Below are 27,844 nucleotides of genomic sequence, written 5' to 3' on the forward strand. Positions count from 1 at the left end.
CTCTATTATGAATGAGACTTTAGTCCCACATTGAGAGTTTCATGGCATGTTGGTTAGTTTATATTGATTCACAAACATTGATAATGTGAGCAAATGCATGACGAGAGGCTCTCTCTCATACGTGGGTGCGTAGGGTGAGTGCAAATCCAGGGCCTGGATTGCACTAAATTATGTTGACTCGTGTGCGGACACGACCTGCGCGCCGAATAGAGCACCAATTGGGATAAAATTTGTCCAAGTGGAACAACCAATATTTTACCACATAAATCTTTTTGCTGCTTGTGTAACGGATGCATTAAAGTAAGATTAATGCCAAATCAAAACGGCCGAGTGAAATGTTGTTGGTGTTTCCCAGCTCGACGAGTAATAATCATTAATCGATCATTAACGTTGTCATTGATCTGAGCTCCTATATAAGGAGCATATGATCATAGGTAAAAGGACACACACACAAAAATGCAGCACAAGCTCTCCACCTACATTCCCTTTTTCTTTGTTGTGCAACTCCTGCTAGGCAGAGTGCCCGTGATAGCAGTCGAGTACCACTCAGCTCGCCGTGACCACCAATGCTTGGTGGGAATCACGGTTAGCCGTTGTATCCTAGGAAACAGATGAGCCGAGGAAGTCTCGAAACACAGCCAGATGTGGGGCGAATCTGTTTCAAGGAAACTGCGACTCTCACAGGCCTCGGTTCATCGCCCGCCCTTCTGAATCCTTCGCTCAACGAAATTTCGCTCAGCCTCTTCATTTGCTCTGTCGATAACCTGTCTACTTCGCCCAATCGGCCCCTCACTCGGCTTGTATGCTTCTCTCAATCGGCCTCGCGTTCGACCTACCTATTCGCCCGACCAGCCTCTCACTCGGCCTATCTGCTTCACTAGACCGGCCTCTCGATCGGCCTGTCTGTTCGCCCGATCGGCCTCTCACTCGGCATGTCTGCTTCACATGACCAACCTCTCGCTCGACCTATCTGCTCGCCCGACTGACCTCTCACTCGGTCTGTCTGCTCGCCGAACCGGCCTATCGCTCGGCCTGTCTGCTCTGTTCGGTCGAACTTGTTTGACCTTACTTCCCGGTCGGCCAGTCTACTGCTTGCCCGCCCGACCCTTCAGTCCGCTTGGACTTTGCTACTAGGACTCGTAGTTCGGTCTGCACTCAACAATTAGCATAAATCAGACCCTGCTGGTAGCCTGAGATTATTAGTTCTTGATATTTCAACATATAAGTGAATTTAATTCGATGTAATTTAAATTCAACTAATACCTCATAAATCTTCGGAAGCAGATTGCTTCTCCAACAAACTTGAAACAGAATCGCTTCTATTGAGATGACCACAGAACAGAATGTTGAAGTGCAACAAACTCAACACATGAAGGCCCCCTCCGCTCTGATTGGAACTGTGTTAATCAATCATGGGGAAAAGCCAGAGAAGTTACTGAACTTCAAGAGATGGCAGCAGAAGATGCTCTTCTACTTGACTACGCTCAATCTAGCCCGATTCTTGACCGATGACCCTCCCAAGCGAGCTGAGGATGCTGATGCGCAGACCATTAGTGTAGTGGAGGCATAGTCTCTTTCTGAGTTCTTTTGTTGAAACTACATCCTCAACTGTCTTGTCAACTCACTGTACGTTGTGTATAGCATGAAGAGAATGACTAAGGAGCTATGAGAGTCCCTAGACAAGAAATACAAGACGGAGGATACAGGGCCAAGAATTTCATCATGGGCCAATTCCTGGACTACAAGATGGTTGACTCTAAGACGGTGATGAGCCAAGTCCAAGAGCTTTAGGTGATCTTGCATGAGATCCACTCAGAAGGGATGGTTCTGAGTGATACCTTCCAGTTGACTGCTATCATTGAGAAACTATCTCCTGGCTGGAAGAACTTAAAGAACTACCTGAAGTATAAGCGGAAGGAGATGAATGTGGAGGAACTTATTATTAGACTTCGCATTGAAGAAAATAACAATAGTTCATAGAGGAAACTGCTCTCTCAAGCTACTGTGAAAGCCAACGTGATTGAGCACGATCAAAACTCGAAATGGAAGAACTCCAAGTCTTCCAAGATGGGACCCAGAAGAGGCATCAGCAAAAAGAAATTTTCTGAGAAGTGTTTCAACTATGACCGAGTCGGCCATAAATCTTCGAAGTACAGAAAGTTGAAGAAGAAGCAAGAGACAAACCTAAACGAGAGACCAGAAATGGGCGACCTCTGCATAATGATCTCAGAACTGAACCTAGTTGGTTCAAACTCATGGCAATGGTGGATCGATATTGGAGCCACCAGACATGTGTGCTGCAACAAGGAGCTACTCCGCAACTTTAAAGAAATCACTGGAGACAAACTGTTCATGGAGAACTCAGCAACCTTGGACATTATGGACCAAGGAAAAGTGGTGTTGAAGATGACCTTGGGCAAGGACCTAACTCTGAACAATGTGTTATATATTATGGAGATTCGGAAGAATCTAGTGTCTGAATCACTGTTAAGCAAGCATGACTTTCACATTATTTTTGAGTCAGACATAGTTGTATTGTCTAAGAATGTAATGTTTGTCAAGAGAGGCTATGTATTTGATGAGCTATTCAAGCTCAATGTAATGACCATTAGGCCTAAGATAAATAAAAATGAATGCTCTTCTACTTATATATTTGAGTCTTTGTGTTTATGGCATGGTAGACTATGACATGTTAACTACGATGTGTTGCATAGATTAATAAACATGCAAAGCATACTTACATTCCACCTTGACCCAAAACACAAGTGTGAGATTTGTGTTTAAGCGAAAATGATAAGGTCGTCCTTTCAACATATTGAAAGAAGTAATGAACCACTTGACTTAATCTAACTGACGTGTGCGACCTAAAAGGTACACCAACACGTTGTCGTAATAAATATTTCATCACTTTTGTAGATGATAATACAAAATATTGTTATACGTATCTTCTTAAAAGTAAGGATGAAGCTATAGAGAAATTTGCTCTCTATAAAAATGAGGTTGAAAAGCAACTTAATAAAAAGATTAAGGTAGTTCGAAATGACTGAGACGGTGAATACATATCACCATTCACTGAGTTGTGTGTTAAATATGGGATCAGACATAAAACAACAACTCCTTATACTCATCAGCAAAATGGAGTTGCTGAGTGATAGAATCAAACTCTAAAGGAAATAATGAATGCTCTTCTATTGAACTATGGATTGCCAGAGTTCATGTGGGGGGAAGCTATGCTAATAGTGAATTTCCTTTTAAATAAGGTGCCTCAAAAGAAAATAGATAAGATCCCTTATGAGTTATGGAATGGAATACAACAGTCCTACAAATATTTACGAATATGGGGGTGTCTTGCCAAAGTATTGGTGCCTGATCCGAAAAGGATTAAGATAGGACCAAAGCCTGTTGATTATATATTTATTGAATATGCGCATAATAACAATGTATATAAATTTTTTGTGTACGAGTCACAAATACCGGAGATACATCAGAACTCGATAATAGAATCGAGAAATGCCTTGTTCGTCGAACGTGTGTTTTTGTATAAGACTCAAGAGGATGCTAGCTCCTCAAAATAGGCATATGAAACATAAGGTGAAGAAGATGATGATGAACCAGTTGAGATTAAGCTTGGACGGATCAAAAGAGCTCAGGTAGAAAAATCCTACATATCGGATTTTATCACTTTCATGTTGGAAAGTGAACTCTAAAGTTACTCAGAAGTTGTAAGCTCTTCTGATAGACCTCACTAGAGAGAGACAATTACATCTAAGATAAAATCTTTCTTATAAAATCACACTTAAGAACTTGTAGATCTTCCTCCAGGAAGTAAACCACTAGGTTACAAGTGGATCATCAAGAAGAAAATAAAGTCAGATGACACAATTGATAAGTATAATGTCAGGTTGTTAATCAAAGGATACCGACAACGAGAATGTCTCGATTACTTTGATACATATTCTTCAGTGTCGAGAATAACTTCCATTAGAATATTGTTGGCTATTGCCGCTCTATGAAATCTTAAAATACATCAGATGGATGTAAAGATGATCTTTCTAAACAGGGATTTAGAAGAGGAAATCTACATGGAGCAACCTGAGGGATTTTCTGTGTCAAGACAGAAAAATAAGGTTTGTAGATTGGTGAAGTCATTATATGGCTTGAAATAAGCACCAAAGCAGTGAGATGAGAAATTTGATAATACCATGAAGGAATGTGGATTCAAAATTAATGGATATGATAAATGTGCCTACATGAAAGTCACAGAGAATGACTACATCATCTTGTGTCTATATATAGATGACATACTTATCATTGAGAGTAATGATAAGATAATCAAATCCATTAAAGATATTCTGAACTCAAGATTTGACATGAAAGACATGGACCTAGTTGATGTGATTCTAGAAGTCAAAATTCTTAAAACAACAGAAAGACTTATCCTTAGTCGGTCTCATTACGTGGACAAGATTCTTGAGAAATTCACCAAGGATGATACTGCGTTGGCACGAATGCCGATAGATACGAGTCAACATCTATCAAAAAAGTAAGGTGAAAGTATATCTCAGATAGAGTACTCTCGAGTGATTGGAAGTCTGATATACCTAATGAGTTGTACACGACCAGACTTGGCCTATGGAATAAGTAAACTGAGTAGATACATGAGTAATCCCGGTGTTGAGCATTGGAAAGGAATAACAAGAGTACTGAGGTACCTAAGGTATACTCATGAATATGGACTATACTATACAAGATATTTTGTTATGATCGAAGGATACAACGATGCGAATTGGATATCCGATATAAAAGACTCAAAGTCTACGAGTGGATATGTATTCATTCTAGGAGATGTAGTCATTTCCTGAAAATTTTCTAAGCAAATCGTAATAACCAAATACACGATGAAATCTGAGTTTGTAGCTGTTGACAAATGTGGTGAAGAGGCTAAATGGCTACGGTAATTCTTAGAAGATATTCCAAGATGGCCAAAATCGATGTCGATAATTTGCATACATTGCGATAGTCTATCAGTAATTGGTCGGGCACAGAGCCATCTGTATAATGGTAAGTCTAGGTATATACGTCGTAGACATAATATCATTAGACAACTACTCTTAACCGGAGTTATCACTGTTGACTATGTAAAGTCAAATAATAACCTAGTAGATCCGCTAACTAAAGGGTTAAATCGAGAGTTAGTTGCAAGATCATCACGAGGAATGAGCTTGATGTCGTTGTTAGCGATCAGTGTAAAGGACACCCAACCTATGCTGACTGGAGATTCAAGGTCAGGATTGCATTGAACTATGTTGACTCGTGTGCGGGCATGACTTGTGCGCGCTAAATGTTGGACCGGTCAGGGTAAAATTTGCCTAGATGAAACAACTAATATTTTGCCAAATAAATCTTTTTGTTGCTTATGTAACGGATGCATTAAAGTAAGATTAGTGCAGAATCAAAATGGGCGTTTCATAGCTCGGCAAGTAATGATCATTAATCGATCATTAACGTTGTCGTTGATCTGAGCTCTTATATAAGGAGTATATGATCACAGGTAAAAGGACATACACAGAAAAGCAGCAGAAGCTCTCTACCTACGTTTCTTCTTTCTCAGTCATGCAACTCTTACCCGACGGAGTGCCCGTGATAATAGTCGGGTACCACTCAGTTTGTCGTGACCACCAGTGGTTGATGAGAATCGTCGTTAGCCGTTGTATCCTGGGAAACAGACGACCCGAGAAAGTCTCGAAGTATAGTCATAGGTGGGGCGAATCTGTTTCAAGGAAATTGCGCCGGAGTTGGTCCAGGCGCCCGAATCAGAAAAAATATCCAAAATCTGAGTTGGAACACGACGACTGATTGAACCCACGTCAACGGTCCATGCGCCTGGAGGGGGCCCGGGCGCCCGAAAGTAGATAAACTTCGCGGATGAAGTTTCAACGAGAGACCGCCACGTCAACAATGGTCCAAGTACCTGGAGGGATTCCAGAAGCCCGGAATGAGCCTATATAAAGGCTTTCGACCAGCAACTTTAGAACAACAATTGCTACAATTTTCATTTTTACACGCTGCTCTGAAAAGACTCCCGCGACACCGAACGGTTGCTCCAAAGTTCAAATTTCTTTTCTATTTATCGGTAACATTTGTATTTCAGTTTTTGTACTAAATCTTTTGTAACCTATTTTCAAATTGATAGTGATTGTCTAATAAAAATATTCGACGAATACGAGTCTTGGAATAAGAGTCGTCGAAAGATTCAAACCAAATAAAAATTACTTATATTAGTGTTTAAATTTTTTGTATTTTCTTTTCATTGCATATTCTCGATTTTTGAAAAAAAAAAAAAAATGATGATCGCTATCTCCCGTAACTTTACGATCCATCAGAAAATATTCTAAATTAATTTTGTATCCGAAATTTTTGACAGATTACGGATTTGACCTGAATGTGAAATCCATAATATGCTTTAATCCTCTTAAAAAATCATCCTATTCTGATATTCAAATTACAAATTAATATTATTATATAAATATCGCAACCTAATAATGCGGTGTAAAGTTGGGCAGGGCCAGCTAGTAAAGGAGGCAGTGCATTAATTGTTTGGCATATTTAGCAGGGAAAAGAATTCCTTTCACTCTGGGCTTTCCATCAATAAAGATTACAACTTTAAGTCAATAATATACAGCATATATAGAACCATGCCCCCCACCAAAGGGTTCGGATTATCGATAAAGACAAGGAAAGCAAGCCACCTCGTCTCGTCGTACGCAACCGCACTACTCAGCGCTTTCCATTTTCGCTCATCCTCATCCTCGCTTCCTTCCGGGCGATCGGACCACGTTTCCCTGATCAGCATTTCTTTCTTGTGAGTTTCCGCTCCTCCCCAACCGCATTCCCTCTCTTTTGAGTCTGATCGACATTGGCATGTCGAAGGTCGATGAGAGTCCTGCGATGGCGGCGAAGGCCGGGATGGTCGCGCCGCCTGCTGCGTCGAAGGCGACTGTTCAGATCGAGGCTGGGAAGGCGGATCCGGATGCCCCATCGAAAGCGACTGTCGACCTTGAGGCGGGGAAGGCGGATCCGGCTTCGGCAGGTGAGGCTCCTTTGTACCCGAATATGACGGAGGACCCCCGGCTTCGTTGGATGTTCATCCGCAAGGTCTATGCGATCATCGCCGCCCAGTTCGTCTTCACCGCCGGCGTCGCTTCCGTGATCTCCTTCGTCCACCCCATCCCCGATTTCCTCCGTTCCGGCACCATGCCCGCGTGGGGCGTCATTATCACCTTCATCCTGTTGCCGCTGCTCGGTAATCGACTCGAATAACAGGTTGTATCACCTTTACTTTTCCTTGTAACTTTTTCCTGTTTCGCTTTTGTTGGTGATCCATGGATAGTGGTGTGGCCCGTGCTGCGCTTCCGGGAGCGCCACCCGATCAACCTGGTTTTTTTGGCGATTTACACTGTCAGCATCAGCCTTTGCATCGGAGTGACGTCCGTGATTGTAGGCGGTAAGAAAAAAACATAGAATTTCTTCCTTGTTCTAATTTGAAATCCTTTCTGTTTCTTTACTTGTTAATTGCTCGGTAGTTTAAGAGAGAAGTGAACTAATCCGTCAATGTCATATGCAGTTTTTATCCTTTGTTTTTTTGGTCGATATTCAATTAGAGTGATGATGGAGTGATGGTAATCACTTTATTATCAACTACTTTTGGCTGTTCTTTCTATTTTGTATGAATTGTACATATGGAATGTGTGAAATACTTGGACCAAACATTGTATAAAAATAAACTGTTTGAATAATCCTTAAACCTTATCTCTTGTTCTGAATGATGTCCCTGTTGATTTTTTTTTTAAATTTAAGTAATATAGTCTTTCTACATATCACTGACCACTGTAGCGGTATGCTTATGTTGATGCCGGGTTAGAGGTACAATTTCCAACTTTTAAATCCGATTAATTAGATGGAAGTTATCAGCAGAATAGAAAAAAGTTATAAAATTACACATGGAGCTCTATTGTTATACTTTCTTTCCTTCTTATTTTCCAATCAAATTCTTAAAAAAACATCAGGACCTGAAAAACTCTCACAATTATGGATCCTGATAAGTTTACTGCTAATCTAGCAAGAATATGATACTATCAAAGTTTGCAATACTAACACAAATAAGGGAAGCATTTTTTAGTTTTTCTTACTATGACGACATCTCTCTATATGACCAGTGTAGCATGTTATCTCTAGGACAACCTCCATGCTACACGTCTAGGATACCCCTATTTAAACAAAAAAAATGCATCATCTTCTTTTGCTATTGAGAAATGGATTTGATTGATAGAGATGAATAGTTAAAGGATGACACTACATAAAGAATTTAAAAGATGTTGATCAATTCTTAACATTTTTTTGTTGAACCTGACCCAAATAGAGATTAGTTCTCGATTGAACTGGTTCAACTAACTATAAACTTCAAAATTCAGACTAACGAAATTGAATAACTCTACTTAGCTGTTTTTAACTTAATTCTGACGATTACTCCTGTCTCTTACTGCATGAGATTTTCTTAGACATTACCCTGTTTTGCAAGTTTATTATGTCATTCTAAACATGAGTTGAGCACCCATGTTAATTTATTCTTAAAAAGAAACAAAATTTCAATCAAACAGGTTTTCTCTATATACTAGACTGTTTAAAGTTACTTAAAGTGAAAACAAGTATACTAGCGACATAATGATTCCATTCCTGTGAGTTTCTAGGTTGTTATGAATCATAATTTATTCTTAAAAAGAAACAAAATTGCAATCAAACAGGTTTTCTCTAAATACTTAGACCGTTTAAAGTGAAAACAAGTATATGAGCGACATAATGATTCCATTCCTGTGAATTTTTAGGTTGTTATGAATCATAAATTGGTTAGTTATTGCAAATCTTAAATTCTCAATACCAGAAGTTCATGAAATCAATTCAAAATGTATAAACCTGTTACCAATAACAAGCAAATAATCATAGGAAGAAAATCATTAACTTCAAATTTTCTATATCCTTGAACTTCGTGTTATGGCGTGGGATAAATTCTGAAATTAGCGATATGGAAATGTTTCATGATGGTCTCTAAGATAAGTTCCTAATATCATACACCCAAAATAGCAGCTTTTTTAGAACAACCTAACAATCCTATATACGCTTTGAATATTGTTATTTCCTATAAGCATTATGACAATTTTGATTTTATCCTTTTAAGAAACAAATTCTATGATTAGTTGCACCTGAGAATGCTCACAACTGCAATTTATATGCTTTATAAATAGCATTTGATGTTTATATTTGTTCTGTGTCAACTGAAATAGGTAGAGCCATGCTACAATCTGTAGTTGTTACTAGTGCCATTGTCATCGGGCTCACATTATACACTTTCTGGGCGGCAAGGCAAGGCCATGAATTTTCCTTTCTATTTCCATTTCTATTTGCCTGCCTTCCGGTGCTTCTAATTTATCTCATCATTCAGGTACTGATACTTTGTTTATTTTGATCGTCTGCTAACTTTTTATCTGGTTAATACATGACGAGATGAGCTATTTCATGCGAACATCCTGCAGATTTTCTTCCCTCTGCCAAGCATCTTCTATACAATATATAGTTGCATAGCTTCGACTATCTTCTCAGGCTTTATAATCATGGACACTGAGAGGATGATCAAGCGCCACACTTACAACGAATACATCATTGCTGCAATCAGCTTGTACATGGACATCATTAACCTCTTCATGTCCCTCTTGGGCTTCTCAACGCACAACTAATCAACCATCAACGCATGATTGACTTCATGCCAGCAGAGAATCCAGGTCCTTCCTAACTTGCTTGCTTAGACATATAAAGGCAATTACAGTTTATGAAAACATTTACTTTTCCAACTCCCTTAGGTCGTAGTGAATTGGGATGACTCGAGAAATCAATGCTCTTATCTTGTTTCGCTTTATTCATGTGTTTTTAGAGTCTTCATTAGACTTGGATACGTATAAACCAATCAAACTTCTAATAAATGATCTGCCACTTTATTATTCCAATACCAATCTAGAATGATCAAACAACATCCTCATCAGAGCCAGTGGCTGCTCTGAATGCCATTTACATCAGATCTCAAAATCCTATTAAATAGGTGGAAGAAAATTTAAAAAAAATGCTGTAAAATGTCAAAGTGAAAATGATCATCTAGTATGATAAGATAGTGTATGTATATATAAATATCATGCTACTATGGTTTCTGGCTATCCCACTAAAGCCATAAAGGAAATCCCCAAGAAGCTGCCTATCCACAGGAAGCTATTTGGAGCAAACCTACCTGTCGACAAGCATTAGAAGAGTGTTAATAAAAAGTGGTTTAACTATGACCGAGATACAGAAGTCTAGTCTTACCTCCTCCAGATGGATTCCCACCATTATCTGAAAGACTTGGCGGTGAAGACGACGAAGAATTGTTCAGCGTAATACCAAGATCGGAACAATCAGCTCCCAAAGAACCTAAATCGGGTTTAAAGCTTCAAAATAGTCCTAGGCAAATATTCATAGGAATAATATTCTTACAGTCTCTGTAGCAAGGCAAATTTGTGCTGTTGAGAAGATTGCTGTAGCCCTCATGGCAATCACAATGATACCCGAACGTCGAGTTTTGCACACACTGGCCTCCTCCACAGTAGGCAACGGAACAAACTTTTGGAAATAAAGGCGATACAAGTTATACATCCTCAACCTCAGCTCTCACGTATATCAAGGATCATGAAACTTACTGTTCGATATGTTGGGGAAACGCGGTGGTTCAGGAGGCGTTGCCGGAGTCCCGGAGTCATTGAAGCATTTATAATTTAGGGAACCTACAAAAGATTTCCAGAGTTGAATCAGGACGGCCATTTGTATACGACTGCTGTTCCATGGCAAGGAAGAGGGGAAGACGACTCACAGTTGGGGACGACGCAAGGGAGGAATCTGAAGCTATCTCCGACATGGAACTGGCTCCACCCCCTGTCGCAATTGCACACGTAACCGAAGAACACGTCCGATGACTCTTCGCAGGTTCCCCTTCCGCACTGCGTGCTCCTATTGCACATATTACCTGTTTATTCCATTCCACCACAAAACCCACCTCAAATTACTTTATCCTATTGGAGCACGCCGAGAGAGGAGGAGGATGTACCGAAGAGAGGCTGGAGGAGAGGAGCAAGCGGGTTCCCTGCATCTGCTCTGTGCGAAGTGGCGAGGAACTGGAGGAGAGCAAGCAGAGTTAGCACCGCCACTTCGACTTTAGGACGACGATCCATCTGCCTTCCCTGCGGTAGGAGAGCCAGGAACGAAAAGCAGTAAAGGGGAGAAGTTTTTAAAGCGAGGGGACGATGTCACAATGCGAAATTGACATTGGAAATCGATGCACACCGATCGAGAGTCGACACTCGAGAAATGTGTGAAATAAGTATCCACCGTTCACTGGGCCACGCCTTGAAGTTCACGACCGGACTTCATTAAGGTGGCCGTTGGGAGTTCGATGCCGTAATCGTTTGGCATTCTTCTTCTCGTATCTGAGCACACGAAAGTCAATTGAATTTTCCACTGATGGAGATTTTTGACAGATGGAAGGAAGAAGCATTTACGGAAACTGAGTGACTAAATTTATGGGGAAATTCATTCAAACATTTGACTGATTTATTTCTAGAAGATCACAAGAACAAGTCAATTTTCACCGAAATCAAAATCCCAGGAGAGAGTGTAGGGGAAGCGATAACGCACTAACTTCACAAAATCATTTTTTGGGGATTCCAAAAAACAAACACATTCGGTTGATTGCTTTGTCGCTCCGAAGAGATGCCACATTAACCTGCAGACCCATCGACTACTCGAGTCTTTAATTTAAAATATTTTAGTGGAATTTGCATCTTTCGATCCTTTTGAATTCTGTATTTGAAATCTCATAACTTTGGAAAGAGACGGAAAGCAATCGAAGGAAATCTTGTGCCATGGTTTTCATACGGAAGAGTAAGGATTGATAAGTTTAAATAATAATTAAAGTCGCTTTTTTTTTATACTTCTCCTTAATCCTTTGACAAAACGATGCCTTACAGCACTAACCAAAGCGATGTCCTCTAATTTTTTTCAAGGATTAGAAACTCAAAGAAGCAGCCTAATTCACACACTTCCGGGTAAATGATAAACTTTGTTTTTTATTCCCCTTAAATTTGGAAGTTGAGGTTTGTATTGGATGATGAAATGAATGAAATTAAAAACGTTATTTTTGTAAATCAATCCAAGCAAACATTGAGAAAAACATGGATTTCACGTTGAAAACTACAGAGACGTCCAATGGGCCTCCAGAATCGATTCGGCCCAACATTGACACCAGATTGTTAACTCGTTAATGATTCGATGAAAATGCAGGATTATGATACGTAAAATGTTTAAATTAAATTCATCCAAATATTTTTTTTTTTATATAGATGGAAAGGAGTAGGGTGAATAATATAAAAATATTGATATTTAAATTTGTGTTCAATATATATATTCCAACTATAATTCAAAATATCTATATATTTGTGGTAAAAGGTGAATACGTTCGCTTTCAGTGTCTCCGTCAACCCGTCCTAAGGTCAACATGAAAAAGAAAAATATCTACATATTTGAACTATAATTCAAAATACCCTAGTAAATTATTTGAACATTAATTTAACGATAAGTTATTTTCAAATTTTCAATCAAAACTTAAACCTAGAATGTAGTCTTACATGTTAAAAAAAAAATTATTTTCATCCGTGTATTTAAAATTTTCATGTATATAAACATCATCTATTTGTCACTCACTTTTTTTATATAAAAAAAGATAAAAATGAGACATAATTTTTTTTAAAATTTAACATATTTAAATTTATATTGAATACATTTTCATGATTTTTTTTTCACTTAATATAATTCCTCATAAATTTAACAAAAATTTAATATATTTTTCCATTTAATTGAACATCATTATTTTTTACCTGATCAACCAATCGATTAACCAAATCGATTCAACCTAACTCAATCGATTAACATATATTTTCAATTGATTATTGAGATGAAAGAAGAATCATACATAAAAAAAATATATAAAATTTTAATATAATATGCTGGAAAAATTATATTTCATTTTAAATTTCTTTATTGAAAAAATTAAGAGAGAATTAGATAAATTAATTCTTATTATATTAAAAAAAAATTACATACAAATTATATACAAAATTTAAATTGTGTTTGGAGATTCTAACATATTTTTCTCTTAATTTAAATATATTAATTTAAAATTATGAAAAAATAATTATTCCAGTATAGCTCACTAGCGAACAATCGAATAGGTTCGAAGATATATACATTCATGTTTGAGTGGGCTCAAATTCGATAATTTTAAATATAAATTTAATATTTTTCAAATCGATTCAAAAACTTCACGAATTGACTCGATTCGCTTGCACCCTAGAAAACACAAATCGAACACAAATCCGCTCGTGACTCAATTCGCTTGCACCCCTAGGAAACACAAGTCCGCTTGACTAATCTTTGCTGACCAACCAGCCGATTAACATGTTCGACCCAATCAAACTCGTGAAATTGGCATTCCTGTTTCCACTGATACCAATATCGATTTCAGCCACAGAAGATTCACAATCAGAATGAATTCAACAAATTAATCAAGATCGATTCATTTCTTCTTCTTCATCTTCAGCAAAATCAAAGGCCTCTAAATTAGTGCTAGGAAAGCAGAGGCAGAGCAGCGACATGAGTCCTGCAGCAGGGGCACTGCGACCGAGCTGCCAGCCATGGCAGCAGGCACTCCGTGTGATACTTGTGCGCGCACGGCAGCCATGTCACCCTCTGCTGCGCCTGCACCTCCTCCAGGCACACCGCGCACACCTCCACCCTCGACCTGCTCCTCTGCAGCGCCTCTCCACTCCTGCTGCTCTCCTGCGCATCCGCAGCAGACCCAAGCGCCACCGACCTACCGGCTGCGCCGCAAGCGGTGGAGGAAGAAGAAGAAGAAGAAGAAGAAGAAGGAGAAGAAGTAGGAGGGCGGTGGGAGCCGTGCATGCTCTGAAGCTTCTCCGCGAGGCGGAGACGCGCGGCGAGCGCCGACTCGCCCATCGCCGTCGAGGGCGACGGCCGGTGCGAAAGGGGGAGCCGCGCCGAGGGCGAAGGCTCCGGCGGCCGCGCCCAGCCGTCGAGGCGGTTATGCATCCTGCGCTTCCGAGCCAACTCCACTCCCGGCAACATCAGATTCAGATTTCTCTCCGGTTTCTTCTCTTCGTCCCCATTTTAATACGACACTCCGGCGATGAACAAGGAGTCGAAACTACCCATACTTATTGCCATAATTACATCAGAGCCATCCTGCTATAACGATGACTACAAAGCCGAGGTGGCATTTTTGCAATTAAATAGAATCCGAAGAGTAATATCGTCAACAGCATTGGCAGTCGCAGGGGAAATGAATTCAACTTTCAGGAAACCGGAACGAAGTTTCGCCCGTTACATCCACCTACTCCGAAACAACGTGGAAGCCTCCGCCGTCTAAAGGTCGAACACTAGGAGGCTACGGATACTCGATCCGCGACAGCAAACCTATTTATGATCCAATAGTATAGTGGCACGTTAATAAATCGGCGTATATAATCTCGCCACGTTATTGCGCGTCGGACTTTAATAAGATAATAATGGTAAACGCTGGTTGTCCGAAACAGCTGCGTAATTATTGTAAAGACAGGGCGGATGAAATGGGCCATTGGATTACCGAAGCAAATAGAGATAGATCCCGAATAAAGTAGGGCATGATTAAATATTTTTGGGTTAAAAGATAGAAGATAATTTCAATTGTTTTCTATTGCGATAGATTATTTGATTGATTAAATCTGTTTTGATGCAGCGATAAAGAGGGGCACATATGGTATCGGTGTGGTATGGATCAATTGTCACGTGTAGGTCAGAGTCAAGATGATCAACATCGGTCAATGTCAGGATTGAATGACTCATCTGCAGAATCCGAGTGGGGGTTGACTAATCATGCCGCTTAGACATACACAGGCCGCTCAGATATATTGGTCGATCGGGATATTATCCCTCGGGTGTCTGGTCGGCTCGGCAAGGACTAACCGGGACATTAGCTGTCGACTGAGACATCCGCCCCGGCTCGACATCCGCATATGGCCCAGGCAGGAAGAGAATCAAGCAGAACACTCTGCCATTAAATGAAGTCAAAACAAAGATGTCTTCTGTTAACAATTAATGTCATTAAACAGGGAGAAGATGAAGGATCATAAAGAAAGATATAAAAAAAGAGAAGTTTCCTATCTCAAGATCTAAGCTATCAAATTCTAAATTATTCTGTCACTCAATTTCTGTTGCTTCCATTTCTAACTTAAGTGTCGGAGGATCAACTCCGGGACTCGTTCCTTAATTTTGATTTTGTTTTGCAAAAAACGAGGATCAAAGTCTTCTTCCCATCAACGACCACATCAACCCCGACTTTCCAGCTTCGTTGTATCGGATATAATCATATTTTATTCCCAGGGCTACAAAATAATAGAAGGAATGCCACTCAAAATCACAGATTTAATTTCTAACTACGATATATCTATAACTACGATATAATCTCAAAATATATTTTATTCCCATTTAACTTAACGACTGATAAAAAATTTCTATAGAATTGAACCTATCACCCAGAAAGCAACAGCAAGTTTTGGAATTGAGCTTGATTCTAAGCAATACACTACTCAATTTGCATTTTTTTCCAATAAAATGGCCCAAGACATAATTACCAATAGGTGCAAGTATACTGGCTGTGATTATTTACGCTTAGTAGAATGAAATTAGTACTGCTTAAAACTTCTATTCTATCTAATAACGCCAAGCCTGATAAATCCGAAGCCCATCGAGAAGTAAACCATCTTAGAATGTACAGGTATTCTTTAACTAAGCAAAAGTTGACAGCAACAAGTTGATTGAGCATTTGAAAATTTAGGCTCGAGGGGAAAAAGGGTGCAGAGAAACGATAACGCTTCAATGAGAATAGATTCAGACTCAGCTCTATGTAGAAACGCCTGTGTTATTTATGTGGTTAAGGACCTCACTGATCGTTCTTTGTCTTAGGCCTCATGCACCCGCAGAATGGACTCTTCTTCGTTTGTCGATTGCCACCCCTTCGGCCGTAGATATAATCCCTCAGGAGTGTTCGGGCTCTTCTGTCCACAGCTTGAGTGTGCCTGGTCATGTGCTCTTCCTCGAGTTTCAGCAGCACATATTGGATTTTATGTAGTTCCAGCTCTAATCTTCCGACTTTCTCTGATTGCTTCCTTGCTTCTTCTGAAATTTTTTTCCTTAATGTCCTGCTGCTTTCTTCAGATTCTGTACTGACGGCATCTGAGGAATGCTCTAAAGCCTTGTTTCTTAACTTTTTGTTCGTATCAAACAACTCCAATAAAGATTCTTCAGCATTCTTTAACTGTGTTTTAATTGTATCAAGACTGAAGCTAGCAGGAAGTTTCCCCGTTTGGGAGCTCTCTAGTTTCCTCTTCAAATCAATCACATTTGTTTTAAGGTCTGACAGCCTCTGAACATCAGATCTTAGCCTTTCTAGGACTCGCTTGTTCCATTCTTTTTGACATGCAGGAACTATAATGGGTACCTCTAGCTTATCAATACTCAATTCCTTTTCAACCATTAGTTCCGAAGAAGGGTATTCACTCTTTTCTTCCTCCACTGGCTCTATGTCATTGTCCATGGCAGTGGTTGATGCTTTCAGTTTCTGGTTGCTGTAATTGCTTTCGGCAGTTTCCCATAATTGATCATCAATCTCCTTACTGCTAATCCTGCTTATACCAAAAGAATCAATTGCCACATTAGGTAAAGAACTTGAATCCTTATCGAGCTGAATATCCTTCATCATCTCTCTGGTCTTCTTCCCTTTTGAGATTTCAGCATCATTTACTCCATCAAACTGTCTAATAAAATTCTGTTGTGTTTGAAACTCCTGCTCCTGCAGTTCTTTTTTCTTTAGCCTTTCAATTCCTTCAGTCGATTCAAAGTTTTCCTGCTCTACGTCACTTTGGATATCTTTGATCACATTTCGAAGAAATTCTACTTTAGTAATCAACTTCTCCAACATTTGAACACTTTCAACTTTTATGCCTGTTTGACATTGACTGGGATGATTTTCCTGTAGATATAAATGAGAAAGCAAGGACATATCCTGTATAAAGATTTGTTGAGTGTTACAAATAAATATATAAAACTCAGTTAACAAATATGTTTAGTTAACCTAAGTAACTAGAGAAAAAATTCTATAGAAGATTTAGGATGAAAATTCACCAACTAGACAATAATACTCCACGACAAGCATGTGGATCTATATTAGAAACAAAAACAAAAAAGTAGGCAACAGAAAAGCTACTGAACATTGCATGTTTGTCTAATTGAGAGGAAAAAAAATAGATTTGAGTCTGCAAATTGCTAGTTCTTACTTCTATTAGCTGCCAGCACAATGTAACAATTTCCAACAGAATAGGTTGATTCAGTTTTGTCACTTAATAATGCATTAACGAATGTGAAATAATATTAGTCTAGGCCAGACACAGCCAAACAAACAATTCATTTCTCAATTTCAGTCAGAATTGTGCCTGTCTATCTAAGATTATAGAATCAAATATAAAAATTGCACTTTTCAACTAAGTATAGATTTTGAATTCAACTCCACTTATAGGTGCATTTCCAATTTGAAGCATAACAATAGGATACATACTCTAGTCCAACAATTGTTTTTTTTTCCCATTTAATTTACATATCTTCAGCACAGAAACTAGAGATCACAAAGTCAGAGGTCAAACTTAGAGCATTGAGTTCAACCTAGTGGACACGAGCTACCAGCTAGACTATACAATAGCAAAAACAATATCACTAACATCCAAAGTTAAGAATCTACCAAAATCTAAAACCATCTTAGTATTAATGTAGTTTCCAATTCCTCTAAACTCACAGAATTAAACTTACTTGCAATCTACTTTTGAGGTTCATGAACTATGTATAGTGGATCATGCCTGTCGGATTCATTTTATTTAACAGAAGATTACCTCATTGTCATGATGTACTGCTGATCTAACTCTTGTCACTTCAATAATCTGATCTCCCAGAGAGGCAATACTATTCCACAATGATGTAACCAAAGCTTCATAAACCCCCAAATCAACCTCCAACCCATGACTTCGTCCTTCAAGATAATCGACCTTTTTCTTCAGAGTATCAATGTACTCCTTAATTAACTTTACCTCAATCATTAGTGTCTCTTTTTGCAGGATTGTGCTGAGTTCGTCTTCTATTATCAGCTCATGGATTTTTTCTTCATATAAAACTGCAGTAATTGTGGAGAGATGGACCTCAGTTAACAGTGCTTCCATTTCTACTTGACAGAGATCATTTTCATGGATTTGTATTTGGAGTTCTGAAAATAAATCTTCCTTCCTATTTAAAAGGATGTCAATTTCTGTGTGCTTTTGATCAATTTCCACTTGCAGAATCTCATTTTCTTTATAAACACATTTCATCTCCTGATTCCTGTCAGCAACCACTTGAGATAAATTTGAAATCTTTTGCTCCAACTGTTCCTTGACCATCTTACTAGTTTCATTATCCAGCCGAAGCACATGAAGAATGCCACCTAATTTGAAGTTCTCCAGTTGGATTGACTCAGTTTTCTGAATTGTTTCTGACAGCTGTAACTGTGTTTTTAGTAATTTATTCTCTATGCTCTGTCTCTCAAAATTTAGTTCTTCACAAAAGCATGCAGTTGTAATCAAATCAAATTCAGAGAGTAGCATATGACTTCTATAATCTTCTTCCAGACAGATAAGTGATTTAATAAGATGGGTGTTTTGTTCCTTGAGGGCCCTAATCACCCCCTTCTTCTTGTAAACCTTAGCCATGAGGCCATTTTTAACATGATGAAGAGAATCAATATCAGATGTGAAACATTTCAGTTCAGAGACTCTCTCTGCACAAAGGCTATTAAAGAATAAACAAAGATGATCCAATTTGGCTGCCTCAGAGAGCACTTCAATATTTTCCTTTTCCGATAGATCACACTTTTGTCTTAAAATACAAAGATTTTCCATTAGAATCTTATTCTCTTCCGTCAAACTTAGTATTTCACATTTAGATGTCATGAGAGACTCTTGCAGCTCAGTCAAACATCTAGAGAGAACCTCAATCTCAATCTTTATTTCTACCTCCTTGTGGCTGCTTGCTTCAATGTCCTTTGTTAGATTTATATTTAATTCTAGAAGTTCTTGCTCTTTGTTTTCCAATGCTAACAATTCTGTGGTCTTTATGGCAAGATCCCTTTCTAGAGAACACTTCTCCAATTTCAAAGTGTTCAGATCCAGCATTGCATGCTTCAAAAGAATGACAAGAACTGATATCTCAAGATGCAATAGTTGATTATTATGCTCAGCTCCAGAAACAAATGCCAAGATATTTTCAACTACCATATCCAGGAGAACTTCATCCTGAACTTCATCCAGACAATCAAAGCTCTTGTCAATAATTAGAGTGCTCTGCAATAAATTAATTGCCTGGCATAACCGCTTATTTTGTTCTTTCAGTGACATTCTTTTTTCAACCTGAATGAGATTATCCTTCTCAAGATCAGAAACAAGACCCTCAGCACGTCGGCATGCCTGTATGTTTTCCTGAAGTTCTATAGAGAGAGAAAGGTTCCTTGCATGTACATCACACAAACTTCTTTGCAACACAAAATTTTCTACTGAAGCGCCAATTAAATGACTCTGTGCTGCTTCATGTTCAATCATTATAAGTTTACTTTCCTGTTGCAAAAGAAAAATCTGGTCCTCTAATGCAGCCATCTGACTCTTACATGATTGGATAAGTGTTCCATATTCTTCTTTTTCTAGTTCCAAACGATCTTGCAGAACCTTGAACTGATTTGTTGTCAGATCTCTTTCTTCTGCAGCTTTCAAGAATTTGTTTTCTAACACTACATAACTACTATCCAGATTCTTCAGATTTGCAGTGATGCTATCAACCTGACACGCGAACATGGAAAAGGCTAAGATGTAGGAATGTATAACAGAAATAACATGAAATATCACAGAATAAATTCAAGAATTTTGCTTTAAAAGACAGGTGACCTGAGAGACGAGAGCATCCCTTTCGCTGAGAAGAGCAGAGTTCTGATTCTGGAGTGATTGACAGGATTCTTCATAGTCTTTCAACTTTGACTTCAGAAAATCAATTTCAGTTCTTACATCAGATAGGGAGCTCTCTAAAATGGAATTCTTGTCTTGAAGCTTCTCTGCATTCTGTGTGACAACCTCTAACTGAAATAGGATACATTTCCTTTCGGAGAGAAGATCTGAGTTCTTAGCACTGTGCAATTGGCAAGAGTCTTCCATTTCTTTCAACTTCAATGTCAAAGAGCAGACTTCAGTTCTTGCATCAGAAAGGTTGATCTCCAAGAAAGAATTATGGCCTGAAAGGTTCTCCATATTGTTAGCAAGAACCTCTAACTGAGAAAGAAGATTCTCTCTCTCAGAATGAAAATAAACATTCTTCTCTCTCAAAGATTTACCAGACTCCTCAGAGTCCGTCAGCTTTGACCTCAAACACTCAACTTCAGTATTTAAATCAGCTAACAAATTCTCCAAGACGGAATATTTTTCTGAAACCTTACCCATATCCTGAGCAAGAATCTCTATGCGAGAAACAAGAGTGTTCCTTTCAGAAAGAAGATCAGCATTCTGATCACTCATTGTCTGGAAGGCCTCTTCAGAATCTTTCAACTTTGACTTCAAGAATCCAACCTCAGTGCTTACATTGGAAAGGGAGTTCTCTAAGAAGGAATTCTTTTCAGAGAGGTCATTGACAGAAATAGTAAGAGTTTCCACTTGAGTCAGAAGACTGTCCCTTTCAGTAAGAAGGTAAGATTTCTGATCACTTAGAGATTTGCAAGACCTCTCAAAGTCCTTCAACTTGATCATTGAGCACTCAAACCTAGTACTTACATCAGAAAAAGAATTTTCCAGCAAAGAATTTTTCTTGGAAAGCTCTTCCACATTTTGAGTAAGAACGTCAACCTCAGAGATGAGAGTGTTTCTTTGAGCAAAAAGATCAGAGTTCTGATGCCTAAGTGACTGACAGGACTCTTCAAAATTACTCAACTTAGATCTCAAACATTCAACTTCAGTAGTTACAGCGACGAGTGAGTTCTCCAACAATGAATGCTTTTGTGAAAGATCCCCTGCCTGAGAGACAAGAGCAGTCCTTTCAATAAGAAGATCAGAATTCTGATCCCTTATAGACTGATAGGATTCCTCATATTCCTTCAATTTTGACTCTAAACACCCAACTTGATTGCTTAACTTAGATAAGGAGTTCTCCAAGTATGAATTTTTATGAGAAAGTTTCTCCATGTCCTGAGTAAGAATTTCTACCTCAGAGAGAAGAATGTTTTTTTCAGCCAAAACACTAGAGTTTTGGTCACTCAATGACTGGCAGGTTTCTTCCAAATCTTTCAATTTAGGACTTAAAAGCTCCATTTCAGTGCTCATAGCAGTTAGTGAGTTCTCCAAGATAGAGTTTTTTTGAGAGAGCTTCTCCACACTCTGAGAAAGGACCTCTGTCTGGGAGACTAAAGCATTTCTTTCATTAAGAAGATCAAAATTCTGATCTCTCAAAGACTGACAGGAATTTTCAGAGCCATTTAACTTTGATCTCAAACTCACAACTTCATTGCTTACATCAGATAGAGAGATCTTCAGAAAGGAACCTTTTTCAGAAAGCTGGTGCACATTATGCAAAAGAATCTCAATCTCAGAAAGAAGAGTTCTTTTTTCAGCCAGAAGACTAGAATTCTGATCACTGAGAAACTGGAAGGAGTCATTGAAATCTTTTAACATGGAACTCAAACAACTGACTTCAATGGTCAAAGAAATTAGTGAATTCTCAAAGAAAGAATTTTCCTGTGAAAGCTTCTCCACATTCTGAGTAAGGTCCTCTGCCTGGGAGACTAAAGCATTTCTTTCATTAAGAAGAACAAAATTCTGATCTCTCAAAGACTGACAGGAGTTTTCAGAGTCATTTAATTTTGACCTCAAACACACTACCTCGCTGCTTATATTAGATAGGGAGTTTTTTAAGGAGGAATTGCTCTCTGAAAGCTTGTCTGCATCCTGAGTAAGAACCTCTAACTCGGAAAGAAGACTATTCTTTTCAGAAAGAAGACAAGAGTTTTGATCACTGAGAGACTGAAGAGATTCTTCCAAGTCTTTCAACTTCAATCTCAAAGAATCAACCTCATTGTTAGCTGAAAATAGAGACTTCTCCAAGGATGAATTTTTTAGTGTAAACAACTCTCTCTGAGTGAGAAGAGTATTCCTTTCAGCAAGAAGTCTGGAGTTCTGATGACTGAGAGATTCATAAGATTCTTCAATGTCCTTCAATTTTTTCCTTAAATCACAAACTTCACTGCTTACATCAGATAAAGAGCTGTCCAAAGCAGAATTCTTACCCAAGAGATTCTCCACATCTTTAGTAAGAATCTTGACCTGAGAAAGAAGAGTATCTCTTTCATCAAGAAGGCCAGAGTTTTTTTCCTGAAGAGATTGATAGCAGTCTTCCTTGTCTTTCAATTTTGACATCAAACTCAAAACATCACTGGTGATAGCTGATAATGATTTCTCCAAAGACAATTTTTTCTCTGAAAGTTCCTCCACAAAATGAATTAGGGTCTCTATCTGTGCAAGAAGACTCTTCCTTTCATGAAGAAGATCAGATCTCTCTTCATTGAGCAACAGAAAAGATTCATCATACTCTTTCAACTTTATTCTTAAACTTTCTACTTCAGAGTTTAAAACAGAAAGAGAGTTCTCCAGTAAGAGATTTTTCTCAGAAAGAACACTTATAGTCTGGGTAAGATCATCTGCCTGAGACATTAGTGCTTTTTTCTCAGCAGCATAAGTGGAAATTTCACCATTTAGAGCCTTGTGCAAATTGTCTAGTGCTGAAAATTTTCCCCTCAAGTCTATTAACTCAAGATTTGCATATGAAAGTGACCTTTCTAGGAGGCAATTCTTATCAAGAAGATTGTCCATAACTTTCAGCTTGTCCACAAAAATCTTTTTTTCAGTTTCATGTTTATCCAAGATTTCCTTCAGTTCAGAATTCTCATTATGCAAATGCTTTAGTGCTGCTTCAAGATCTTGCTGTTTCCCTTCCAAATCAATTTTGTCTTCTTTAACTTGGAAAAGCTCTTGATTAAGAAGTTCCATTTTGCCTAAATGGATCTGAATTTCATTTTCATGACCTATATTCTTCTCTTCATACAAAATTAATTTTTCTTTAAGCTCCTCCACTGTCAATTTAGCATGAAGATTTTCTTTCTGCAAGCTGCAAAATTCCTCATTGCTCTTGCAAATTTTTTCCTGAAGATCCATGTTTAACAGTTCCATGTCCTTCAACTTTTTTGTTTCTTTTTCAATTTCTTGACTCAAATGAGCTACTTCTTCCTCAGATTGAGCATGCATCTTTTCTTTTAAGACGAGAGCCATCTCAATCTGAGCACATTTTTGATGTTTTTCTTCAATGGCAATATGGAGTTTCTCCAATTCATCTTGCTTCTGGTTAAGCTCATGCTCGTGCTTCTTCGCTTCCTCTGTTAACAGCTCTATCTTCAAAAGAAGAGATTCATTTAGTTCTTCAATATTCTGCAACTTCTTAACTTCTCTTGCCCTCTCATCACTGATTTTCTTCAATTCATTTTGTGTTAAAGAAAGTTGAGATTCAAGTTCAATTATTCTCTGAAGAGATATCTCACATTGAACTGTACTTGCATCCTTCTCTCCAATCAATTTAGAGATTGTGTTTTGGAGTCTTTGAAATTCACTCTCTGCTTTATTAGCCCGGTCAATTTCTGCCTCTGTCTGGTTCTTCAAACTTTGGTCTTCATCTGAAAATTGGGAAATGTCTTGATGAGGACCTTTCGGCACACAGCTTGCATCCAATTTCTCATGACCTTGATTTTGTTCCTTGGACCACTTGAGCATTCTATTTTCAATATTTTCTCCCTCTTCCTCTTGAAATTTTAACCCTTTTCTTACTCTACCTTCAGACGTAGATACAGTTTCATCTTGTATGGCAAACATCTCATTCAATTGCTTCAAACCTTTTTTGCTCGAAAAAGAATCATTTGGTTCAGAATATGGCCCATTTCTTTTTACAACAAGTAACTCTGATGGGAATCCCACTGCATCCTTCTGGAAGTCATCGGGATCAAATAATGCACGAAGTGGTGGAGGTGCTTCAGGAGTCTGTGGCTCAGCCTCATTGCTGGAGGAAACATATGAAGATTCATCTGATAATAGTAATGGGATTTGGTTAGGGAATGCCTCGGTCATTGTTCGATGAGCATGGCGAAGTGCTCCAGTAGCATGATCATATTTCTCAGCTAATGCACGGTATGCTCTATACAGCTCCTCCACCAATTTCATCAGTTCAGGTCGCTTCTTATAGTACATTTCTGCTTTCCTTGCAAAAGAATCAGCATCTTCTTCTAACAGCTTGATTATTGCATTGACTTTCATGTCTGCATCTGTTCATGCAAGACCCATTTAGACAAAAAGAACACAATGGCAATCAAGAAAGTATCAAATTCTAATTATTACCTATATAAAACCATCAATAAGAAAATTATACAATCATTAGGAAAAGATAGACCACATCACTAATATTTGTCCATAGTTAAAATTCACATGTTTTCTAATCCACCATATCACTCATCAAAGGAGAAATAATGGTAAAGGTTACATACTATGCAATAAGAGAACTCAATTCAATCCTTAATAGATAAATAATAGTAATTCACCAAAATGCTCTTTTGTGAGTGCAACAACATCAACAACAATCAAACCTTATTCCACTAGGTGGGGTTGGACCAAAATGCTCTTTTGTGAGTAAGTAGATAAAAACTTTGCAACCATACAGGGAGGTTTATAGGATCTGTCAATTTGAAGATCCATGCCTCCATCCCTCCCAACCTCTGTATTTATCTAATTATTCCCTAGAATTTCCATGGAAGTGATTCAACTTATGATCAAATAAGCTACATATTAATAAGTTCTAGAGTTCCTGAGGTAGAAAGTCCGGCCACAAACCTGAAGAGAACCTTAAATGACAGTGTACCAACTGATAAAGAATCTTACAGAATATGTTAGCTAGAGATTTGAGGATAACTAGGTAAGAAAGACCCAAATTTAGGAACATATAAGCAAAAATGCGTAGAACAATGTTAATTCATGATCAGCTGCATTAAGATATCTCATTTTTCAATTTATTCTTCTTGATGTCTATTATTGACATCCATCTATCAACATATCCATCAACCCAAGTAAGTAGGGCCATAGAATAGTAGCAAACCAAACACTACCTTGATTCACTAAGCCATTTAAAAGGGAAGTAAAGCACAAGGAACAGCACTAGAGAAGTGATAACAGTAACTGTATTGGGATTCATTATTGAAAATTCAGTTAGGAATAAGAGTATCAGAGATCAATTTGATAGAGGCAAGTTGCACAATATAGCACATGATAAGAATGCAATCTAAGCTCTTTCCTAAGTATGGTAGTGGATATAAATGTAATGGCATGGTTAGATTGTGGAATTTGTCGATAGAAGAACAGAGTATTTTTCTTTTCCTTATTTTCCATGCCTGTTTGAGGAAGGGGACTCCTATATTTTACCCAATTATCCTTCCTTTCTATTTTTACATGCACCCCGCCCCTTCCTCCCTCTCACTCACTCATTGGTTTCCAAACAAGCCCTAGTCGCACTGCCAAAGAATTCTAATAAATAAAGAAATGAACAAAAAATTCTGGTTTTATTGAATTGGATATCCATGAAAAATGGTATGGTAGATGCAGTTTATTTTTCTAAAGGACATATTGATGATGAAAACAATATCACGAACCTGAAAGATTCTCCTTGAGCCATTTAGAATTCTTGGGACTAATATGACTGTCCCACCACCATGAATAATGTCGCCTTGATTCAGTATGCAGCTTGGTAGCCATGGGGTCAAGTGCAGAAATACAGATATATACTTAGAAATCTCAATTGATGTCTTTAGTTATATATCTATCCTAGAATTATCTAGGTACCATACTGATGCAGTATGTTAATACAGCATGGTATTTCACACACAAAAATTTCCCTCGGTATCTTATCAAAAGTGGAGAAGCAAATTTAGCCTCCCTCCATTTCTCATTCAGACTGTCACCAACATGACTTGGCTAGATCCACCATCTGCAAGACAAGATATTTTGTTCTGTTTAAGTTGAATCAATTAGTTGAAGCATCAAGTAAAACGTAGCATATAGATCGGTTTGGCCAATGGCCAGAAGAACGAGAACTAGAACCAGGAACAAAAAATCTTTTTCCGCTGGTTTTTCTATCAAGACATTTTCTAAAAAGAACCCTTTTGAATCAACTAAGACTGCAAATTACATTAACCTCGTGTGCAGATCAAGCAAGAATGCAAATGTCTTTGATCACCGAATTCGAGATGATACAAGAGCTGTTGTGGGTTAAAAACAGTTGCACGACTATAAAAACTCTCAACATAGAACGATGTTCATCAAGGAAAAAATCCATGCGACTAAAAAGGAAAGAGTAGTGAATCATCCAAAAAAACACAATAATCAAAACTTCAAGAGCACGAGATCTGCTAAATATACATATATAAAAAAATCCTCGTTTTACTTAAAATCATGATCATCACTGGACGTCCGAGCTTGGACAAAATATGGAAGCAGGTAATGTCAATACCACCTACCAAAATCTCCAACGAGAAGATGCCACTCACCTCGCAGATCAAAATAAAACAACCAAACCACGAAAAAAAGGTCGGATTTTAGGGAAGAAAAATCAGTACCGAGGATCGAAATCTGAACCCAAAATCACAAGCGCCTGCGACGATGATCAGTTGCTACTGCCTTTCCCGCATGCACTCTCATTCAACACAACCTCCCTTCCCTTCTCTCTCACTGTCTCACTGCCATTTGTATGCTTTCGGTACTACCAAGACAAAAAAACAAAAGGCTGCCACAGTGGACACAAGAAAAAAAAAAGAGAGAAAACCGGAGCACAATGGAACGGAACAGGGAAAACACACCTCGTCCGCTGTGGCCTTGTGCCGGTGTCGGAACCTTGGCTGGCTATAACGCCAATGGCAGCAGTGAGGAGATCGACGGTAGAGTGAGCGCGGCGCTGTTTAAGGCTGAGACTGAGAGCAGGGGATGGATCCTACGGGAAGCTGATTAGGCCGTGGAGTGATCTTCCTTCCCTACTCTGATAGCTCCTAATTTAGTAATAATTTAATGTAATGCTCTTTTTTCGCCTCTCTTGTTGGGCAAAATTCAAGAAAACGCCCCACTGTTTTTATAAAACTCCAAAAGGCATCCCTTATTTTCCTAAATGACAATTTATCTTTTGCCCATTACATAACAATTTTTTAAAAAAATCGAATCACAGTTGGAATATTTTTTAAAAAAAATTAATATCACACTTTTGCACCTGAATTTTTATAGTAATTTTATAAACGATTATTATAAAAAGGAGGCCTTGTGGTCAAAATTAATTACCGATTAATTAATTTTGAATACATGGAGCGTTTTATTGGATTTTGTCCCTGGTTTTCTCTGTTCGTAAGGCCGATCGCCTGCCCGAGATAGGACACGCTACAGGCTTCGTAGCTCGGATACATGCGGGCCCCATTCCCGACCCGTTT

General features: G+C 38.4%; 4 protein-coding genes across 7 annotated transcripts; 1 reads left to right on the forward strand and 3 right to left on the reverse strand.

The window, feature by feature from the left end:
- Positions 1 to 6,715: 6,715 nt before the first annotated feature.
- On the forward strand, positions 6,716 to 9,902 carry LOC122029788 (protein LIFEGUARD 1-like). Its single transcript, XM_042588916.1, has 5 exons — positions 6,716 to 6,862; positions 6,931 to 7,303; positions 7,391 to 7,504; positions 9,339 to 9,496; positions 9,588 to 9,902. Exons 2-5 carry the CDS (start codon positions 6,949 to 6,951, stop codon positions 9,786 to 9,788), a joined length of 828 nt encoding a protein of 275 aa, XP_042444850.1. The 5' UTR covers positions 6,716 to 6,862; positions 6,931 to 6,948; the 3' UTR covers positions 9,789 to 9,902.
- Positions 9,903 to 10,021: 119 nt separating this feature from the next.
- LOC122029789 (protein crumbs homolog 1-like) lies at positions 10,022 to 11,556 on the reverse strand. Of its 2 annotated transcripts, XM_042588918.1 has the most exons (7): positions 11,416 to 11,556; positions 11,180 to 11,312; positions 10,946 to 11,098; positions 10,776 to 10,859; positions 10,573 to 10,698; positions 10,405 to 10,509; positions 10,022 to 10,330 (listed from the first exon to the last, which is right to left on the reverse strand). In XM_042588918.1, exons 2-7 carry the CDS (start codon positions 11,301 to 11,303, stop codon positions 10,257 to 10,259), a joined length of 666 nt encoding a protein of 221 aa, XP_042444852.1. In that variant the 5' UTR covers positions 11,304 to 11,312; positions 11,416 to 11,556; the 3' UTR covers positions 10,022 to 10,256. The 2 variants fall into 2 exon arrangements, with proteins under 2 accessions (XP_042444852.1, XP_042444851.1); XM_042588917.1 differs by lacking the exon at positions 11,416 to 11,556 and having other exon boundaries at positions 11,180 to 11,409.
- A 2,047-nt stretch (positions 11,557 to 13,603) lies between these two features.
- LOC122030608 (E3 ubiquitin-protein ligase RDUF2-like) lies at positions 13,604 to 14,375 on the reverse strand. Its single transcript, XM_042589817.1, has one exon. The coding sequence runs from the start codon at positions 14,269 to 14,271 to the stop codon at positions 13,753 to 13,755; it is 519 nt and encodes a 172-aa protein (XP_042445751.1). The 5' UTR covers positions 14,272 to 14,375; the 3' UTR covers positions 13,604 to 13,752.
- A 1,535-nt stretch (positions 14,376 to 15,910) lies between these two features.
- On the reverse strand, positions 15,911 to 27,418 carry LOC122029329 (protein NETWORKED 1A-like). 3 transcript variants are annotated; one of them, XM_042588274.1, is made up of 6 exons: positions 27,230 to 27,418; positions 26,990 to 27,132; positions 26,027 to 26,361; positions 20,196 to 24,652; positions 18,123 to 20,090; positions 15,911 to 17,212 (listed from the first exon to the last, which is right to left on the reverse strand). In XM_042588274.1, the coding sequence occupies exons 3-6, from the start codon at positions 26,127 to 26,129 to the stop codon at positions 16,124 to 16,126; spliced, it is 7,617 nt and encodes a 2,538-aa protein (XP_042444208.1). In that variant the 5' UTR covers positions 26,130 to 26,361; positions 26,990 to 27,132; positions 27,230 to 27,418; the 3' UTR covers positions 15,911 to 16,123. The 3 variants fall into 3 exon arrangements, with proteins under 3 accessions (XP_042444208.1, XP_042444206.1, XP_042444207.1); XM_042588272.1 differs by having other exon boundaries at positions 15,911 to 17,245; XM_042588273.1 differs by lacking the exon at positions 26,990 to 27,132 and having other exon boundaries at positions 15,911 to 17,245.
- Positions 27,419 to 27,844: the final 426 nt, after the last annotated feature.

Source organism: Zingiber officinale, chromosome 10B (genome assembly GCF_018446385.1).
Source record: "Zingiber officinale cultivar Zhangliang chromosome 10B, Zo_v1.1, whole genome shotgun sequence".
Classification (NCBI taxonomy): Eukaryota; Viridiplantae; Streptophyta; class Magnoliopsida; order Zingiberales; family Zingiberaceae; genus Zingiber; species Zingiber officinale.

Coding starts and splice junctions, on each gene's coding strand:
- LOC122029788 (XM_042588916.1), top strand. CDS start 6,949: ATGGCGGCGAAGGCCGGGATGGTCGCGCCGCCTGCTGCGTCGAAGGCG. Junction 7,505..9,338: donor GACGTCCGTGATTGTAGGCG/GTAAGAAAAAAA, acceptor CAACTGAAATAG/GTAGAGCCATGCTACAATCT. Junction 9,497..9,587: donor TAATTTATCTCATCATTCAG/GTACTGATACTT, acceptor AACATCCTGCAG/ATTTTCTTCCCTCTGCCAAG.
- LOC122029789 (XM_042588918.1), bottom strand. CDS start 11,303: ATGGATCGTCGTCCTAAAGTCGAAGTGGCGGTGCTAACTCTGCTTGCT. Junction 11,099..11,179: donor TCTCCTCCAGCCTCTCTTCG/GTACATCCTCCT, acceptor TGGAATAAACAG/GTAATATGTGCAATAGGAGC. Junction 10,510..10,572: donor TTTGCCTTGCTACAGAGACT/GTAAGAATATTA, acceptor AACCCGATTTAG/GTTCTTTGGGAGCTGATTGT.
- LOC122030608 (XM_042589817.1), bottom strand. CDS start 14,271: ATGTTGCCGGGAGTGGAGTTGGCTCGGAAGCGCAGGATGCATAACCGC.
- LOC122029329 (XM_042588273.1), bottom strand. CDS start 26,129: ATGGCTACCAAGCTGCATACTGAATCAAGGCGACATTATTCATGGTGG. Junction 20,091..20,195: donor GGGATGCTCTCGTCTCTCAG/GTCACCTGTCTT, acceptor TTCGCGTGTCAG/GTTGATAGCATCACTGCAAA. Junction 17,246..18,122: donor CAGTACATCATGACAATGAG/GTAATCTTCTGT, acceptor ATCTTTATACAG/GATATGTCCTTGCTTTCTCA.